This window comes from Passer montanus, unplaced genomic scaffold (assembly GCF_014805655.1).
Source record: "Passer montanus isolate IOZ18808 unplaced genomic scaffold, ASM1480565v1 scaffold9, whole genome shotgun sequence".
Classification (NCBI taxonomy): domain Eukaryota; kingdom Metazoa; phylum Chordata; class Aves; order Passeriformes; family Passeridae; genus Passer; species Passer montanus.
This window is the reverse complement of record NW_024374367.1, coordinates 1,653,539-1,671,923: the sequence shown is the minus strand read 5'-3', so window position 1 is coordinate 1,671,923 and position 18,385 is coordinate 1,653,539. Positions and strand designations below refer to the sequence as shown.

The 18,385-nt window shown below is 40.6% G+C and overlaps 1 protein-coding gene across 3 annotated transcripts in view; it reads left to right on the top strand.

Moving 5' to 3' along the window:
• The window catches only part of PRKCD (protein kinase C delta), a 61,039-nt gene that overhangs the window by 25,959 nt on the left and 16,695 nt on the right, over positions 1-18,385 (top strand). For 2 of the 3 annotated variants that reach the window (XM_039695460.1, XM_039695461.1), the window contains exons 2-4: positions 9,041-9,175; positions 13,234-13,433; positions 14,688-14,748. In XM_039695460.1, the coding sequence (XP_039551394.1) occupies positions 9,061-9,175; positions 13,234-13,433; positions 14,688-14,748 (376 nt within the window). In that variant the 5' untranslated portion in view covers positions 9,041-9,060. Of the gene's footprint in view, positions 1-9,040; positions 9,176-13,233; positions 13,434-14,687; positions 14,749-17,724; positions 17,831-18,385 lie in introns of those variants that run through there. The other variant, XM_039695462.1, reaches the window with a different exon arrangement.

Sequence of the window (18,385 nt, the reverse complement as noted above, 5' to 3'; positions counted from 1 at the left end):
ATGTTTTTATTAATTTACTGGAAAATCATTCAATATGGCTATTAACAGACATGAATCCTAAGTGTTCAGATCCCTCAGAGTGTGGAGTTTATATGTTTAAACCACAAAATTCAGGAAAAGGAAAAAAAGTGAATGCTCGCTGTGAACTTCTTATCAGGAGGATTAAAAAAAAAGAGGAAATTTAAAGTGGTATTAAATTGTACATCTCACCCTGAGTTTACAACTTGTTATGCAAACTCTGTGCTGCCTTTAAGTAACCCAAATCTCTCTTGAGATCTATTTATGCTTAATTTCAACTTGCTGTTTATGAGCTGTGCCTGTTCTCTGTATTTTTGGGAATACCAGGTCTGCTGTAGAGCTTTATATGCTCATTTCTTCCAGAAGGTGATTCAGAGGGGAGGGGACAGTTAAAATCATCGTGGTTCCATTTTCTTATCTCTTTTTGCAAGTCAAGGGCTGAACTTTGAAATTACAGCAGGAGCAATGCTGTATTAATTAAAAATAAGTTTTGGTTATGTTTGCTTCTTTCCAATTTCTCTTTATCAAGCCCTGTGGCCATTCACTATTTAGCACCTCCCTGTACATCCTCAGTGGAACAGAGCTGTGCTTATTTTCTCTCTTTATTGCAGAAGAGAGGTCACAGAATCACAGGTAGTGATGCATGTATGGCTTCACTGTTCATTTTCAGTTTATAAACCGTAGAAAAAGGTCTTGATTAAGTTGGCTAAGATTGGTTATTTACATTTCTTGTTTGATTTTTTGGCTTTCACGTTCCCAGTAATGAAACAACCAGAACAAAAGGATGATTTCTACCTTCCCTGAGCAGCCTCTGAATGCCAGGAAAGTGCAAGAGGAGTATCATGCCCAGAAAGGCAGAACCAGCCCATCTTAGAAACACAGAATGGTTTGGGTGGGAAGGGACCCTCAAGGTCATTTTGAAAAACCAAACAACCCAAACAATGTCAGATGCAGTCAGAAGGGTGGACTGGATCTATTCCTACAACTCCATACACAGTTAATGAGCAAAATTTTTGGTTCATAACACTTGCACCCTTTTAGTTTAAAAGCCTTGGTCTTATCCATGGGCTGAATTGTGCTCTCTCTGATGAGGTTATCTGAGCAGCAGCTTTCCAGTGTGTATGAATGATGATACAGTTCTCTCAGCTAATGAATATTCTAGTTTTCCAGATACTTAGAGGATTAGGTCATAAGTGCTGGCAGTAGGAGAAATTTTTGACTTGGAGAGGCACTTGGACTGCATGATCTGCTGATGTTTTCAAAAGAGCAAACTAAAATTGTTTTCTTACTACAATGTTTTAGAAGGTATTTTTTATAATTCTGTTGAATGTCCTGTTTCTTTATTTCCATTTTTTCCCCTCTTCATGGTTCACGTAGACTCATTAACCCAGTACATGTGAAGTAAGACAAAATAAAAATTGCTTTTTATCTTAAACTGTAATTGACTTACTATCTGTATGGTATTTGGCTTTTTCAGTGTGAAGGGAATTCAGTGGAAAATACAAAAAAAATCTACCCAAACATAAAACTCCTCCACTGTTTTGAAGAGAAATGCAGTGTTTTCTGTTTGGTTTGAAAAGATGTTGTTGGCATTATTATTATTCTTTCTGGGAAATACATCTCAATTTCCAGGAAGCTTATAACTGAGTAGAAAAATCACAACATTCTGGAAGGGTTTGGATTGGAAGGGACCTCAAAGCTCATCCAGTTCCAACCCCCTGCCATGGGCAGGGACACCTTCCACTATCCCAGGTGGCTCCAAGCCTTGTCCAGCCTGGCCTTGGACACTTCCAGGGATGAGGCAGCCACAGCTGCTCTGGGCACCCTGTGCCAGGGCCTCAGCACCCTCAGAGCCAAGAATTCCTCCCTAATATCCAACCTAACCCTGCCCTCTGCCAGTGGGCAGCCATTCCCCCCTTTCCTGTCCTTCCAGGCCCTTGGCCAAAGTCCCTCTTCAACTCTCTTAGAGCCCCTTTAGGCCAGAAAATCTTGGATGTTATAATGGATCCTAGATAAAAGTATTCATCAAGAATGAACTGGAGGATGGGCTTGGTGTTTATCTCCTCTGTTAGAGGAGAAATATGCTATTGGAGTATGCCTGAATGTGGATCTTGTCCACTTGATCATGGTGGTACCTGAGCAGTTACTGTACACTGCATTTTCCTTGGCTATTTTCCTTTGGCTTGTCCTTCTGAGTAGCTCAACTGTCCTCATGTACTGGTTGTTACAAAAAAGCCTGTGAAGCCTTGTGCAGAATGGCTTGCTTCCTTTGGAGAACTTGTATTCACATGATAAACCTGATGTGCAGTTTTGCAATTCAGTCATGCTGACTAAAAGCTGCCCAATTTCTTGACCATTGTTAGGGAAGTGGGAGCCCCGGGGCTCAGATCCAGCACAGCTCCCTCAGTGCTCTCCTTAATGACACAGGGCCAGAGCTGGTGTAGAGCCTGGCTACAGGCCATTATTATAGAGAAGTGTAACTTCATCCCTTTCACAGAATAGGGTTTTTTTCTCTCATGTGGAAGGGATTGTGTTACTTAATTGAAGGGAAAAAACCTCAGCCTCTACTTATTCCCCATGTCAAAGAAAAAAAAAAGCTTCCTCATTAGACTTAAATTATGCATTGCATAGGGGAAAGCCATTGTTTGCCTCCTAACAAAGTATTTTGGATGTGCTCCCATTTCGTAGTGTGGTTTGATATTAATGAATGGTTCGTTCACCTGGAGCCTCATAAGGGTCTGTCCAGCCAGCCCCATTGTATTAATCCTTCCAAAATGTTGTTTCAGCTGTGCTCAGCAAATGATACCAGCTTGTGGTATCAGAAATAATTAACAAAGTCTTTGGGCTTCAGGCAGCCTTCCTTCTCTTGTGTGTTTCCAGTGTGTGATGTTTGGGTTTGGAATTCATGAAGGGGATTAATTTGCACTTTTGTTTCAAGCTTGATTTTGGCAATGGTGGCAAACAGTGGCCTGTAGTGTTCCATGGTTAGTCCTGTGTGTTCACAGAGGAAGGAGAACTCAGGGCTCTGAAAAGAAATATTTAAATGGCTATTTCTTATGCACTTATAAAGAAAAACCAGCTGACAGTACTTCCTCCTTCTTCCCCAAGTACTGATTGTGGAATATTGGAAAAGCCAATTGTTGCTCCAAGTGTTCTCCATTTCCAGAAAAAAAGGATGTTTGGTGTAAAATGCTGGTTTTATCTTGCAGCTTATGCTGTGTGACAGCCTGGCCTGCTGCCTATTTCAGAGTCCACAATTTCCTCAACTTTCTGATCTTTGAGTGTAAAATCCAGATTTTTCATCCTCACTGCACTTGAAACCACTTTAAGAACAGTCAACTCTTGTTACTGAGCTACTCATGTTATTCTATTCTCAAATAAACTGGGCTCTCTGTCTTCCTAAAAGCTCCCAAAATCGGGTGTGCTTCCCCTCCTGCTTGCCTCCAATCTGCATCCCCTTGAGCTTCCAGGAGTTTGTGCTGTCAAGATTGAAAGAGTTTCCCTATTTAGAAAAATATTTCTGGTGCTCATATTTTGAAAAGCTTCTCATTGTAATGATAAGGGAAATGTCAGTAATTATTTTTGCCTTGAAGGGTGTTGGGGAAATGCTAGCAATTTAGAGAGCAGCCACAAATTTGGGCAGTTTGGGGACTGCTGAGCAAAGAAGTGTGGAAACTTGGAAATATCTGTGCGCCTGGCCAAGGCAGATGAAACTAAGGAACATCTCTTGCTCCATGGCTTATCTGGATGGATTCTTCTCCAGACTGTTGCAACACAGTGACAGATTTTATTATGTAATTGTTTCTGCTTCTGGACTTGGCCTAACCCAGCAAAAGGAGAAGTTTCTGAAAGAAAATATACTTGGGGGAGGAAGGGAAGGAAATGGTAACTACACTTTTCCAAGCTAAGCTTAGGAACCTGAGCCACTGTACTTGTACTATTTAAAAAAAAAGAAAAAGAAAAAGACAATATAAACCCCCAAACTTGCATAATTTACTCTGGAATTCAATGTATGAACTGTCATTTTTGAAATTATGAGCCAGAAAAAAAAAATCATTGGCAGTAAGTTTAATAGGAAGCAAATTGAATTGTGAGTTAATTTTTTTCTTGTCTTTTTTACTTTTCATAGAGTTGTGTAATAATTTAAAAACATTTTGTGAAGATACTGTTTTAGAAGTGTAACTGCAGAAATTCCACTTGATTGGGCTGTTTTAAAAGTGTTCTTTTTATCCTTGTCTTTCTGAAGATGTCTGCACTTATTACAAATGGCTAAACCTAAATAAAAGCGTTAGTGATGCTGCTGCAGGGACTGTAATTTTGGAGAATTCTCTTTTATTTTTTTTTCAGGGACCTACATGCAGCATGTCATTTTAGCTCTGTTTTGTGGAGAGCACTTAAGCCCTCTGTGGATTCTAAGCTTTCAGAACAGCACCTGAGAATAATGGGTTTTTTTGCTATCCCTCGTGGTTGTGAGGGTTCAGCATCATGATGTAAAGTGATTTGAGGTTGGATATAAGTATGTTTTTTAGGGTTTATTTGGGTAGCAGTACTTCCCAGAGAATTCCAGCTGATAAGGGCTGCTGCTATGTATCTTTTTGACAAGGTGCATAACAGCAAATAAAATAAGCCTCTTGTAAATTGACTTCATTTTTAGATTGACTTTTACCTACAGAGCATCAAATAAAGGCCAGGGCTTGAAAAAGAACCTGCAAAAATTCTCTGTAGACTCATCCTAGGTGTGCAATGTAGACAGTGGTTAGCACCATATTCCTTTGGTTCATTGAATTGTCCTACAGCACAGATACTGCTTTTCTCTCTTGGGCCATCAGCTGAAAGGATCTAAGTGCAGGAAGTGTGGGTTGTACACGTGGGAACAATAAAAACATCCAGTCTGCACAGGTTAAAGATGCTAATCCCTCTTCCAGCATCTTTATTTGCATTACACAATCTTGTACCCTTGCCATGCAAGCAGCATAATCACCTTTGCAGGCTGTACCCAAAGACCACAGAGAGCCTTGTTCCTGTGTTTGGAAGTGCTGTGGGGGCAATAAGCTGGCCAGTAATTTGGTGCTGTCTTTCTTGTCCATCGCCAGAATAGAGGACAGGAAACCCTTGTGTAAAAAAGGTTGGATATAATCTATATTTTTGCATCTTAAAGGAGAAACAGTTACTGCTTCATCTTTTCAGGGAAGAACGCATTGTTTATGGTGTGTGGGGCTGTTGGTGATTCCCAGAGCAGCTTTGTGGCCCTGGAAGCAGCCTCAGCAAGGAGCTAAGCGGGAATCAGGCATTTTGTGGCACCCAGAGCACTTCTGTGAGACAGCAGAGAACAGCCGTGATGCCTTGCAGCCTTACATCCATCTGCAAAACCTTTCACAGACTAATACAAGGAAATCAGAGGCACAAAGCTGCAGGGGAGTTTTCTCACTTGTATTTCTCTTGGATCCATGGTTCTTATCAGTGATGGAACAGCCTGGCTCTGTTTGGGCCCATTGGTTTTCAGTCTCTTCAGTGCTCTGTTGTCAGCCAGTGTCAGCATTTCCTCCAGATCATCCACTGCTTTTCCTCCAGATCATCCACTGCTTTGATGTGCCTTCCTGCTTTGTGTAAAAGTTACAGCCATGTCTTTGTTTCTGGGCTGTGTTAGGGCTGGCTTATCCTCGCTGTTTATAACAAGGCAGAATTACAGCAACAAAGGAACCCTGGCAAGCACCGCCTTCCTCCCAGCCCCTGAGAGCTGGGCACTTTTGGAAGGAGAAACACTGCAGAATTTACCCTTTGTCCCTTTAGTCTCTGTGAACAAGGCTTTTAATCTAATGTGAATTTTGTGCCAGCAAATCTTGGTAAAATTCTCCTTGGAATATTTAATATTTTAATTCGCTTTGAAGGTTTCCTTAAAACTGTGTGTTACAAACACATCAGTGGGAAAATTGAGCACTTGTTCATCTGGCAGGTGTTGACATTGATGATGTGAAGATGTTTCCAGTTTCCTCCCCTCTCTCTGTAGTTGATAATAACACTGTTGATTTTCTTTCCATATTAAATAATCAAAAACTCTCAATTTTAAAGCTCAGTGGAAAGTACAGTGCATTTTGCAGAATCTGTCCCTGATAGCATAGAACATGTGTTTAGTTTGGATTAGAGAAGGTCAGGGATCCTTGACAAAGTGAATGTTGTGCAGGACAGCATCTGATGGTGTGCTCTAAAGCACCAGGTGTGGCCACCACCAGGTATTTCATCCAGAGTAATGTTACTGGAATGTTTTTCCCTTAGTTTTTTGAGGGTTTTTTTCTTCAGATTGTGCTTTGACTTTGAAACTGTTTGAGATATTGAACCTGTCATTTAGACTTGGATTATTCTTGGAGCTCACATCTCAGTTTTTCCACCATTTGGTTTGGATAAAATCTTGCCCTTTAGGGAAAACAGTTTGGCTTCAACACTTCATAACTACAGTGCAGATGATATGAGTAGATCTTACAATCTCTCTCAATTCAAAGCTGGTGTTTTGCAGCAGTTTCAGTTCTTGACAGATACAGCCTTTAAAACAAGAGTCAGCACTTGTGCTGTCACTTCTGTAAAGTCACAGAGACTGGAGGTGGGCTCTTGTCTAAACTGCAACACGCAAAGCCTGTGTGCTGCTTTCAGTGTCTTTCCTTCTCAAATGTGTTCTCACATGAGTGTACTCAGCAGAGATTTTGAGAAACTTTGTTGATTTAAAATTAATCTCTTTCACAGAGTTTCGCTGCCAAAAGCAGTTTTAGTGGGGTATGGTTTTATTTGCAGCCGTGCAGCTGATCCTTGTCAGCTATCTCACAGTACATCTTAGCACAGGAAAGGATCAGAAGATGTATTTGAGGAGCAAATCCAAACCCTCCTTTCTCACTTAACCTCTCTGTCACAATACAGTCTACAGCATATAGTGAAGAGTTTGCATGCAGGCATTTATGATCTCTACATCTGTGAAAAAAGCATGTAATGTGTAGGAGTGGAGAAACCTGGCAAGAGCAGGCAGCTGCTGAGTTTGTTTGGGCGCTTTTTAAGCTCTGTTAAATGTAAAAGCAAACAGTTATCTTCTAGTTTCCACTGTGACCTTGGACTTTGAGCATCATCAAAAACTCTGGGATATTGGTGTTTTCTTCTAACTGCTGAATTATTTGTGTGTAGCATTTCTGAGTGAGAAGTGAGCATTGGAGATGCAGAGAAGCTGAGTACAATGAATCTACAACAAATAACCATATCCAAAACTATGAAGCAGAGGTGAAAATATTGCATCCAAATGTAATTGGCCATTGGAAATGAAAAAGATTTTTATCTCCAAGTTATCAGATACAATAAAAACAGGTACAATGCATACACATTTTGAGTAATCCCACAACCTGAGTTGTAAATCCTTGTATTCTGTCTCAAGACTAACACTGGCTTGTCACATGGGCTGAGTGAAATCAGTGCAATTGTTAGTTTAGCTTTGCCAGTGCTTTCCAATTTTTTGTTCATATAGTAACGGGCTGACTGGAAATTGTGACTTCTTGCTGGGCTGTCCCTTACAGCAGAATTCTCCTGTGATTCTGTTAAAGAAACCTTCCAGTGGGAGCTACATGTTAACCTACCCAGTTTGTTTCTTCCTATGGCCTCACTGAGTCTTTGAGCTGTTTCCCAGAGGTGAACAAAGCTGAAATCTGGTTTCTTTTACATCCATGTTGAGTAGTAATGATATGTGATCTGCTGCTGGCAAGTCCTGTAGCTGATCACTGGGGTGTAGTTCTGAATGCAGTGAGCACAGGGTCTCCTGAGCAGCTAAAATATGTTCCTCATTAAAACTCTTGATAAGCGCTGTGCATAAGTTGCATTTGTGAAAGTGAGCTGTCAGATGGCTTTTGTTAATTTTTACAAAAGCTGTCTATTTTCCTTTCTTTGTGAGAAATGTCCAATGTCCACTCTCATCAAACCCCCAAGCTGCAATGAGCAGTGGAGTAGTGTGGGAGAGTTATTGCTTTATTGTGAGTCTGTGTGAATGAGAATTATAGTCGTGGCTTTCTGCTCTTCAGGGGGATAAGCAGTGGTGCCAAGTAATCCTAAACTTGCTTTCTAACTCTTGTTTTACTCCACAGAAAGAAAGTGGGGAAATAGTCAGTTAAAAAAAAAAAATAGCTCAATAAAAGTAATAAAATTTTTCCATTTCTTGAAAACGGTCCCTGCATGGGGAGAGTGTGAGATGTGCAAATGATGCTGTCAGGAGCTTTATGCTGTCTTGCTGCAGAGACTTGATTTTAGTCTTTTATTTAAATAACTGTAAGGGACTTTTAAGAGATAGAAAGGTTAGTTGTTTCTCAGATCAATGTTTTTACATTAAAAAATGCCAGCACATGCAAGATTGCTTGAAATGTTCTTCCTAGTGCTGCTTGACAGAGCTGGTTGACAATCTTCAGTCAAAAGGCCAGCCCAGTTTCAAGTCTTAATTTCTTTTCCACCATCTCTTCCTGTTAGCTTGTTATCTCTTTCCTCCTAATCCCTCCTTCCTTGCATCCCTCTTTCTCCAAATGCACTAGCATTGCTTTTCTCTCAAATGGCTCTTTTCTCTTAGCCTTTGAATAAATCCTTTTTGTATCACAAAACAATGTGACAATACAGGACAAACTCCATTGCTAAAGGTGCTGTGAGTTGTAAACTGAAATCTGCTCTAAATTCAAGAACTCTTAAGAATAAGGGAACACTCTTGTGAAACACCTGTTTGCTGACTTAGAAATCATAGGTGTTTTGAATTCTTGTGATGTTCCTGACACTTTAAAACTGGTGACGCAGTAGCTCTGGAGCTCTTTCTACCTGTCCCTCTTGTCTTTGCCTGGCATCATGTGCAGGTTTGGAGGCTCACAGGTGGGATCACTAGCTCTGGATGCTTCCTAGGATTTGTGAACTGAAAGCAATACAGGAATAGAAGCTCTGATGTCTGCTGAGAAATGTCATTTCACTACATGTCTCAGACCAGGTCTTTTAGTCTGATTTTTATTTCTTTCTTTGCACGTAGGCTGTGTATCATCCTGAGCAATGGCCCCCTTCCTACGGATATCTTTCAACTCCTTTGAGCTGGGACCTGTGCAGAATCAAGGAGAACAACTACAGCCTTTTTGTGCTATCAAGATGAAGGAAGCTCTGACTACAGGTGAGCTTACAAATGGGGATGCTTTTCTGAATATCAGTAAATTTTTGAGAACTACTGTGAACCTCCTTAATCTGTGAATGGCAGTGAGTCCTTCTCTTCCTGTCATGCCAAGCACTTCAATGTGACCTTTTCTTTTGAAATGGGAGAAATAATAATGGCTGTTTTCTCTACCCCGACCTTAAAGCAAGGTTTCTTTATTAGTACTCAGGACAGGAGCAGGTTTGAGGGAACTGTCCTCCAGTACAGAGCAGCAAATACTCTTAATAGGCTTGGAGGATGAGAGGTGCAGTTTGTTATTGTTGTAGTAACTGAGGTACTTTGGCTGAGTTGTTTGCTTGAAATGACTCACACTGAAGGTCCTCTTAGCACAGAAACACAGAATCAGCTGTGCTGGAAGGGACCCTCAATGATCACTGAGTCCAGCTCCTGGCCCTGCGTGGGACCATCCCAAGAGTCCCACCCTGTGCCTGAGAGCACTGTCCAAGGCTCCTGGAGCTCTGTCAGCCCTGGGGCTGTGCCCCTTCCCTGGGGAGCCTCTTCAGTGCCCCACCACCCTCTGGGAGGAACCTTGTTCTAACAGCCAACCTGCCCCTGCCCTGACACGACTTCAGGCCATTCCCTCAGGTCCTGTCACTGTCACCACAGAGCAGAGATCAGTGCCTGCCCCTCACAAGGAAGTTGTCACTACAGTGAGGTCTCCCCTCAGTCCTCTCCAGCTGAATAGACCAAGTGACTCTCCAGGCCCTCAACCTTCAGAGACCTCATCTTTACAGAAGCTGGTCCAAAGGTTTATAATATCTTGTGGCATTTGGCTAGAATACACCACTGCAGCCAAACAGGATGAGAGGGAATTGCTGTATTGGGCTAGACTGCAGCCCTAGTTCTGCACTGTGATTCTAGAAGTTCACACAACATCAAAGAATGCAGCAAAGGGTGAAGTTTCTTCTTCCTCACAACATGATTGGTCTTTCCCCCTATTGCTGTGGGTAAAAGCTGCATTTAAACTTGAAATTCGAGGCATGGTGCCTTTTCCACAAAGTGTTGTCATCCAGTAAATGTACTAAGCTCCAAAGAAGTAGTTTCCTAATCTGCTGGGAGAACCTCTGAAGAAATGGTGTTGAAGGTGTTGCAGCTGTCAGAATATGTGGAGAAATGAAAGTAATTTAAATAAATCCACTAGTTTTTTCCAGCCATTTGCTTTTGAAAAGTAGAATTGTCCCAATATTTCCCAGTCTTTGTTCCATGTGTCTTTGACCTACTAAAAAAAAGGGGAGGAGAGGGAACTGCTTGGAGAGGTGAGTGATTGTAGTAATCAGGAAAACAATCTAATGCTTCTGTTGTCAGTTTGACAAGATCTGGAACAGCTTTTTTGTTGGAGTTGAATGCTGAAACACAATCAGGGAAAAATTTATTGTATAGGAAGAAGAAAATCATAGAGCTTAATGATTAGGCATGGAGCCAGTTTGCAAACATGGGATGTGTTTTGAAGTCAGGAGTGTGAGCAGAGAAGCCAAGCAGGCCTGAGCACAGCAGAGGCAGGAACAGTGTTCTTGAAGGCTGTCCTTTGCTGACCCTTCAGTGTTCATTTGCAGAGGGGAATTGTGATCCATGACAAACCTTGATTAGTATGATTTTAATTACCAAAGCAGCATGGCCGGGCTGGAAGCTGTTTCCAGTAACTGAGACACCTTCTCAATGTTTTATGTAGGGTAAAAATGTATGAGTTGACTGATCAGAGTTATTAACTGGGACATGGGACTAGGGAGGGGGGAGGCTGTGGACCGAATGGAATCATTCTTTCCCCTTCTAAGAATCTTACAAAGAAAATTACCAACTCTACGAACTGCTGCTGTTTCTGCAAACCCTGAATTACTGTCAAAGGTTCTGAAAATATGCAATCTCTCCTGTTGACAAGGATGCCTCCTGAATTGTGCCTTTTTTGATGAAGGGGTCTGGCTTTAGCAATCCAAAAAGCAGGCCAGTGTAAAAGCCTTGCTGTGCAGACAGCCTGCTTTTTATCTCTCTCTTCACCTTTATTGTCTGTTCTAATAATCTCTAAATGTGTAGATGTGGCACTTGGAGACATGGTTTAATGACGGCCTTGGTGGTGCTGGGTTAGTGGCTGGACTTGATGATCTTAAAGGTCTTTTTCAACCTAAACAATTCACTGATTCTGTGACAATATTTTCAAGTTGTTTTTTTTTCATAGAACAGTGCTTTGGAAGTAGGTTTGCACTGTGAAGGGCTTGAGCCTTCTGTCTCCACAGTTCCCCAGATTCAAGAGAAAAGCTTTTGACTGAGTAGAGGAGGAATGCTGAAGTTTGCTTTGCAGTGGAGAGGTCCTCAGGTGGCCATTTCTGAGCATTTTGGAATCTCCTTTGGCAAGTGGCTCAGGGCTGTGTCCAAGCTGTAACTCCCAGTGCTGCTGCTGGCAGGCATTCCCTAATAAAGCAGTGCAAGGACACCATTCCCTGTGCTTGTCTGCAGAGTGGATGCATCCAGCAAGCCCATCATGAATGAACACTGACTTTGCCTTAAGATTCTAGGAAGATTTTAAAACATTAACTATCTAACAGACCACACTGCAGCTTCCTGGGGAAGGGTCCAACTATTTAATCTGTTTTTCTACAGCCTTGATATCATAAAAGCAAATGGATCATTCAGAGCTGGAGAGGCACTTAGAAAGCACTTCTATTGCAAAAAGAAAAGATCTTGATGAATAGCAGAAATTGTGTAGAATGCAGAAAATTGTGTTCAGTTACCTGGACACAAATGGAGAATCATTGACTTGGCAGCAAAGCAGCATAAAACTGGGAGGTGACTCTGGGAGGTGTGGCAGAGTCACAGTGAAGAGCTGGATGTGGTTTCGTAGGAGGCATCATCACTTTGGATGTGTTGATGGGACCTAGAGACTCAGATCTAGAAATACGCCAAAGTTTCTCATAGATTGTGCAGTCACTGGCTGTTTTCTGTGCCTGAGATATGGATAGGATGAAATCAGTTTAATGGGTAACAAGAGAGACTGAAGCTGTGTATTAGAATCATAGAATACTAGGCTGGAAGGGACTTGAACGATCATCCAGCCTTTCGTGGCAAAAAGGAAAAGAAAATCCATCTTATAAGAATAGTACAGCAATGTAAAACCCCTAACAGAGGATGCTGAGATGCTCTTAAAGGAAACAAAAAAAAAAAAGAAGAGGAAAAAAGGAGATTTTTTGAGGTAATTTTAGCTTTTCTGTTATTCCTTAACTACACAAGGTCTACATGAGCTGCAGAGGACAGGTAAGGCTCTGAAAAATCCTTTAAAAAGTAGCAGTCATGGTAGAGTGCAATGCCAAGGAGAGTGACTTATGAATACAAGTAAAATGTTGGGGTAACTTGGAAGTAGATTAATGAAATGTGAAGCCTTTCATCTCTTAGACACTGGTTTCAATTTAAACTGGGTCACTGTGAGGTTTATCTTAATTTCTCTTATAGCAGTAGGTATTCACATGATCAGAGGGCACTTCATGGAGGTTTACACCAGAATGGAGCCATGCAAGTATTCCCTGTCAAGTTGTGACTGACTAACCCAGCTTATGTCCCTCCTAGTTCCATGTTAACCCCATCACTGCCTTTGCATGTTCATCAGGGTGGGCTTTGCCTTCCATGTCGTGAACTTTTGAGCTGAGTATTTGAACCTTGTTTCAACAACAGTAAAAGAAGCTTGTAGTTTCAGTACAAGTATTCCACTTCATGGAGGTTTACACCAGAATGGAGCCATGCAAGTATTCCCTGTCAAGTTGTGACTGACTAACCCAGCTTATCAGGGTTTGTCCCGCCTAGCTCCCTGTTAACCCCATCACTGCCTTTGCATGTTCATCAGGGTGGGCTTTGCCTTCCATGTCATGAACTTTTGAGCTGAGTACTTGAACCTTGTTCCAACAACAGTAAAAGAAGCAGTAATTCTGCTTGTAGTTTCAGTACAAGTATTCTCTCTTTTAGTTTGTTGAGTGTAAATGCTAGATCTATACACATTTTACAGTTTCTGTTCTTTTTTTTTTTTTTGTGGCTTTCAGAGAGAGGAAAAACTCTGGTTCAGAAGAAACCCACCATGTATCCCGAATGGAAATCGACTTTTGACGCCCACATTTACGAGGGCCGGGTGATCCAGATTGTGCTGATGAAAGCAGCAGAAGAGCCACTCTCTGAGGTGACTGTGGGTGTGTCAGTGCTGGCAGAACGGTGCAAGAAAGGCAATGGCAAAGCAGAGTTCTGGGTAAGGAAAAAGATTAATTCCTCCAAATTGCTGACCTAGTTTTGTTTCTTTCAAGCTGAATGAATGCCTTGTGCCTTTTAAGCTTTCAGATTTTCCTAGGTCAGTAGAATCTCTCTAGTTGGTATTCACCTGTTACACTTGGGGCTTTTTTCACACCTTGATTTCTAATACAAGAACAGTTATTCAGAAGAGTAAAAGCTAATAGTGATCAGTTTTAGCCAGTTCAGGGGTCTCAAATCCTCTGCTTATTACCCACAGAACAGGTACCACATTGACATCATCAGTGTTAAACTTTCTCTGTACAACCTGCCATGACTTGGACAGAGCATCATGGCCAGCAAAGAGAGCACTTAGCATAGCTTGTAAGGTTATTTTTGTGTGTGGAGAGACAGCCTGGCATTAATAGCTGTAATTAAGGTTTTGGCCTTCTGTAAACTTTGCTGGGCAAATGTTCTGAGTGTCAGACACTGCCTTAGAGATGAACTCACTCATTATCCCAGTAGGATGATGGGATTTCTGGGGATATGTTCATGGGTGTATCTAATGTAACTGTGGTTTGGTTTTGTCTGGGGACTGGATTTTTTATCCCAAGTTGTGTTTAGTGCAACCCAGGGGTACTTTGCTCTGAGCTGAAGTGAAGATTGAGTCACTCTTATGTGGTTAAGGATTTCTTATCTTTTATGAAGGCAGCAGTTTAAGAATTAGTGGCTACATTCTGAGCACAGGAACTGACCTCAGCTGTTGGCATAAGGCACTTATTTTTTTTTGCTGGTCTGTAGAATTTGCCACAGAAACCATGTGTAATGGTTTTGAGGAAGAAAGGAAAATAAATTTTGATTATACCACTTTTTTTCATTGCCAGCAACAGCATTTGATATCACTATGGTTTGTACTCTCAATAAACATATAAAGGATTGTATAGACTTCTTTTAAAACTGGGTTCCTGTGCAGATAGAGTTTGCTGACAGTAAAAACAGAAGCCAGCAAACTTCTGTGCAGAAACGGGAAAGGGCTGTGGACAAACAATGTGAACTCTGAACTCCTGGGGCACATCAAAGCAGTGCAGCACATGAGGAAAAGCAGGAGAATAAAAGCCCCTGACTCAGCTGCAATAGTGAGATATGGAAGAGGATTGTAATCAAATAGTTATTGCATAGTCTACTTTGATACCCTAGAAAGAGCTGTTTAAATTCCTGAGAGATGCAGTCAACCATACACTTCACTGTTGCTTTCTTTCTTTCTTTCTTTCCACAGCTTGACCTTCAGCCTCAGGGGAAGGTGCTGATGGCTGTGCAGTATTTTTTGGAAGATGCAGGTATTGTCAATAGTTTCTTTGCAGTCAGTTATGTGAAAAAAGGTGGTTGTTTTTTTGCAGAACACAGAATGTACCTTTCAAAAAAAAATCACCTGGTGTACTGAGTATAATCTTATTAATAAATTCTATTAATTTGCTTTCTAGGTGTTTGTTTGGGTTGGGGTTTTTTTTTTGTTATTTGCACTCATGGCAGGATTTGTTCATTTCTAAATGCTGTTGCATTTAGGACTTTTGGATATTTAATGTGTCTATTCCCATGTCTTCATGTGATAGAAAATATATTAACTGTTCCTTTTTAGGTGCAAATTGAATCTCTTGCTCTAGCTTATGTGGGAAAATTTTTTTGTGGATTGGAGCAGTGGGTCTGAGTTTCCTGGGACTCGGATATCCTCTTCACTAATTACAGAAACTGATTGTAGGAATGAGTGAATGGTTTAGTATTAAAATGCAAATCTAGTCAATGATCTGATGTACCAGTTTGAAAAGTGAACAGCCTGTCTGTTTCAGGCTCTTTGGAATTAACTAGGAGGGAAACCTCAAGTACAATAATAAACCCAAGAATTTTGGTGTGGATTTGTGTATCTGGGGAGTCCTTTCCTAGAGGAAATGCTGTAAACCTCACAACTTGCTTAGCTTGTAGTTAAGAATTTCCCATAGTAGAAGTAATGAAACCATTATTTCTTGGCAATAATATTGTAATTATAACATAACTGGTCTGCCAGGTTAGCCTACCAGTCTTATAAGGTTTAATAGTATCTGCTAATAAATAACTGAAAAGACTTAGCAGGAAATTCTGAAGCATGGGTGGGTTTTTTCCCCCACAGACATTTATAGAAGGAGCACAGTTCTGCTCTCCAGAACAAGTTCATTGAGAAGGTGCCATGCATTTTTGTACCATTGTGCAGGAGGTACTGAAGATAGAATGTGGTGGGCATAGGTTACATTTTAGAGGTGATGTTTTATTTTTGTGATGGCAAAAACCCAGCCTGTATGCTTGTTGCTTTGGTGTCTATGGAAAGTCAACAATTTAAAGCAAAATTTAAAAAAATACTGGGACTTTAAAGAGTCTCTAAGTGGGAGCTTTTCTCAGGTTTGCATTTAAAGTGATATGAGCCATTATATTAGAAAATATTTGTCTTGGTCTTTGTCATAGTTTCCTGTGCAAGGCTGTTTCATGGGGCAATGGTACTCTGATCATACATATTTAATGCAATATACAGAAATCTATTTCTTCTGGACACCCAGAAATTTCCCAAGCAAACCTGTACAAGCCCAGTTTCTGTATTTTCAGTTGTTTATTTAATGAGGCTGAAGCATATTTCCTCCTCTCCACACAGACATGTGGAAAAGGAGAGATGGCATAAGTGAAAACCTTCCATAATTTATTATTAGCTGTTAGTAGGAAGGTAATATACTTGTGTGCTGAAAGTATTACATTAATTTTACTCAGTAATCAAAATAGTTCAAAAATAGATACAGTGTTCTTGCAGTTCTTTTCATTGCCTTTATTAGGGATTGCAGATGGTGGTAGATGAAGCCTAAATACCAAACAGATCATTAAGTCATGTATTTATACTCTAATTGGCAAGTTAATATTCACATCTTAGTGCACTTTTTTGACCTTCTACTTAGCAATGAGTTCCTATTAACCTTCTCCTTTATATGAAATTAGTCACCAATACATTTTTGGTAACTGAACCACAGAGGTGGTGGAAATTGCCTTTCAAGACTTTGATACATCTACATTTTGTGAAAGAAAGTCACTCAATCTGATATTTGAATGTGAGCACTGCAAATACCAATACATTTTAACAAACTACTCCTCCTCAAGGTTGTAAACCTCCCTTATGTCAGTGTGTAATGCTGCTAAACAGGCAAACACTGATTTTTGGCTCATCATTGCACTGCTGTAAATGTTCTCTCCGGTTAAATCAGCACTTAGCAGTGTGAGAGCAGAGAGGTTTGCTGGTGCATTGCAAGGATGTTTGTGTCAACCTCCATTCCCCACCCTGCTGAAACCCTCAGGGACAGTTCACATTCCTTCCATTGCACTTGTCACTTTGCTCTCCCTCTGACCTGCCTTTGCAGACTGAACTCTATGGTAGCTGAGTTTCTAAAGGACTAAAAAAGGCTTGTTCTGAAACTGGTATTTCAGTTGTTCCCTGGTTTATTCAAAGTATTCCCTGGTTTATTCTATTGCTGCCGTTTGTATCTTTTGAGTTATAGGTGCTACCTTTTGTTTGAAAAGCTCCAAGCACTTCACAAAAGTGACTAATTCTTTCTTTGCCTTGTTTTGCAAACTTAAGCTGCTGTTTTTTAAACCTTTCTTCTAAGCAGCAGACATTCTGCTACCTTTAAAGAAAACTGCTTTCCTCTGCTGCAGTGGTGCAGAGCAGAGAAATAAGAATGTTATTGCTCCATTAACAGGTATATTCTTAGAGCAAAAAAAAAAAAACCCACAAAATAAGCTGGTATTAATGGTTCTTCCATGGTAGACTACACTGAGACTTTTCATTTGAATATTCCTTTTCCAGATTGAGGCCCGTCCAGTTAATTTAGAGCTGCATATTAAAAGTCTTACCAATCTTAATAGTTTTTTTCTTCCTAGACCCTATAAAATGGGGACTGCAGAGTCCTGACTTAGAGCTGTCAAAGAACTGTTTTGTCTTCTGTCCTGTGATTTGAATATGAGTTTTTGCTGGAAATTCAAAAGCTTTTCTCCTGGTGTATGAAACACGAGAACAGGTGTTAACTTCAATTTTAATTTTGAAATTGTTTTCCTTCTATCCCTCCTTCTCTCGTGTAGTATTGAAACTAGGTTATAATTCTGTAAAGCAGCTTTAGCTTTAATAGGTGGGAGTTGAAATAAGTTTAATGCTTTGCTTGGTCTTTGTTTATTCAAATGTGGTTAATGACCTCCTCGAGTAAGAAAACGCAGAACCTCACTCTCCTGAGTGTCCTGTGCAGTGTTAGCAGCTTTGGGCTTGTTTGAATTCTGAATTGCTGTTTTGCTGGCTACAGCTTCCTGCAGAAAGGGACAGTGATTTTTTTTCCCTTAAAATGCCATTAGAAGTACCAGAAGGTGAGTAATTTGCATGCAAACTTTTGATATCTCAGTTATCTGAATTCTAGAAGAGGGACCTGAACCAGAGCTGCATATATTTTGAATATGTTGTTCTCTGTGTGTTGAGTGTTGAGGAAGCATGAGACTTCAGCATTTTTCTGAGTTATCTGTGAAAAATAATAGGGTAAATAACAGATTTGCCATTTCAGTCTGGGTACTGTATGGGCCTAAAATAAGGTTTGAGGAAAGTATCTCTATGGATGAGGTGTGTTGTGGAAGAATGGTCACATTTTTAATAAATAGTAGTGATGAAAGCTGAAGAGCCAGAACTGAACCTTATAATTGTACATGGGGATGTTGGAATGATTTAATAATTTAACTGAGAAAATGCTGTTTCTAGAAATTTGGCTAATATGGAGGTTATTCAGTGGCACCTCACATCTCCTTTAATCTGCAGCAGAAGTGTGATTGCATGAATTGAAAGAAAACATTTCCAGGCTTTATCTTCTGATTTTTCTCTAGGAGAATCAGACAGTTGCAGGTGTGGTGATTTCATAGATAGCAGGTTGGTGT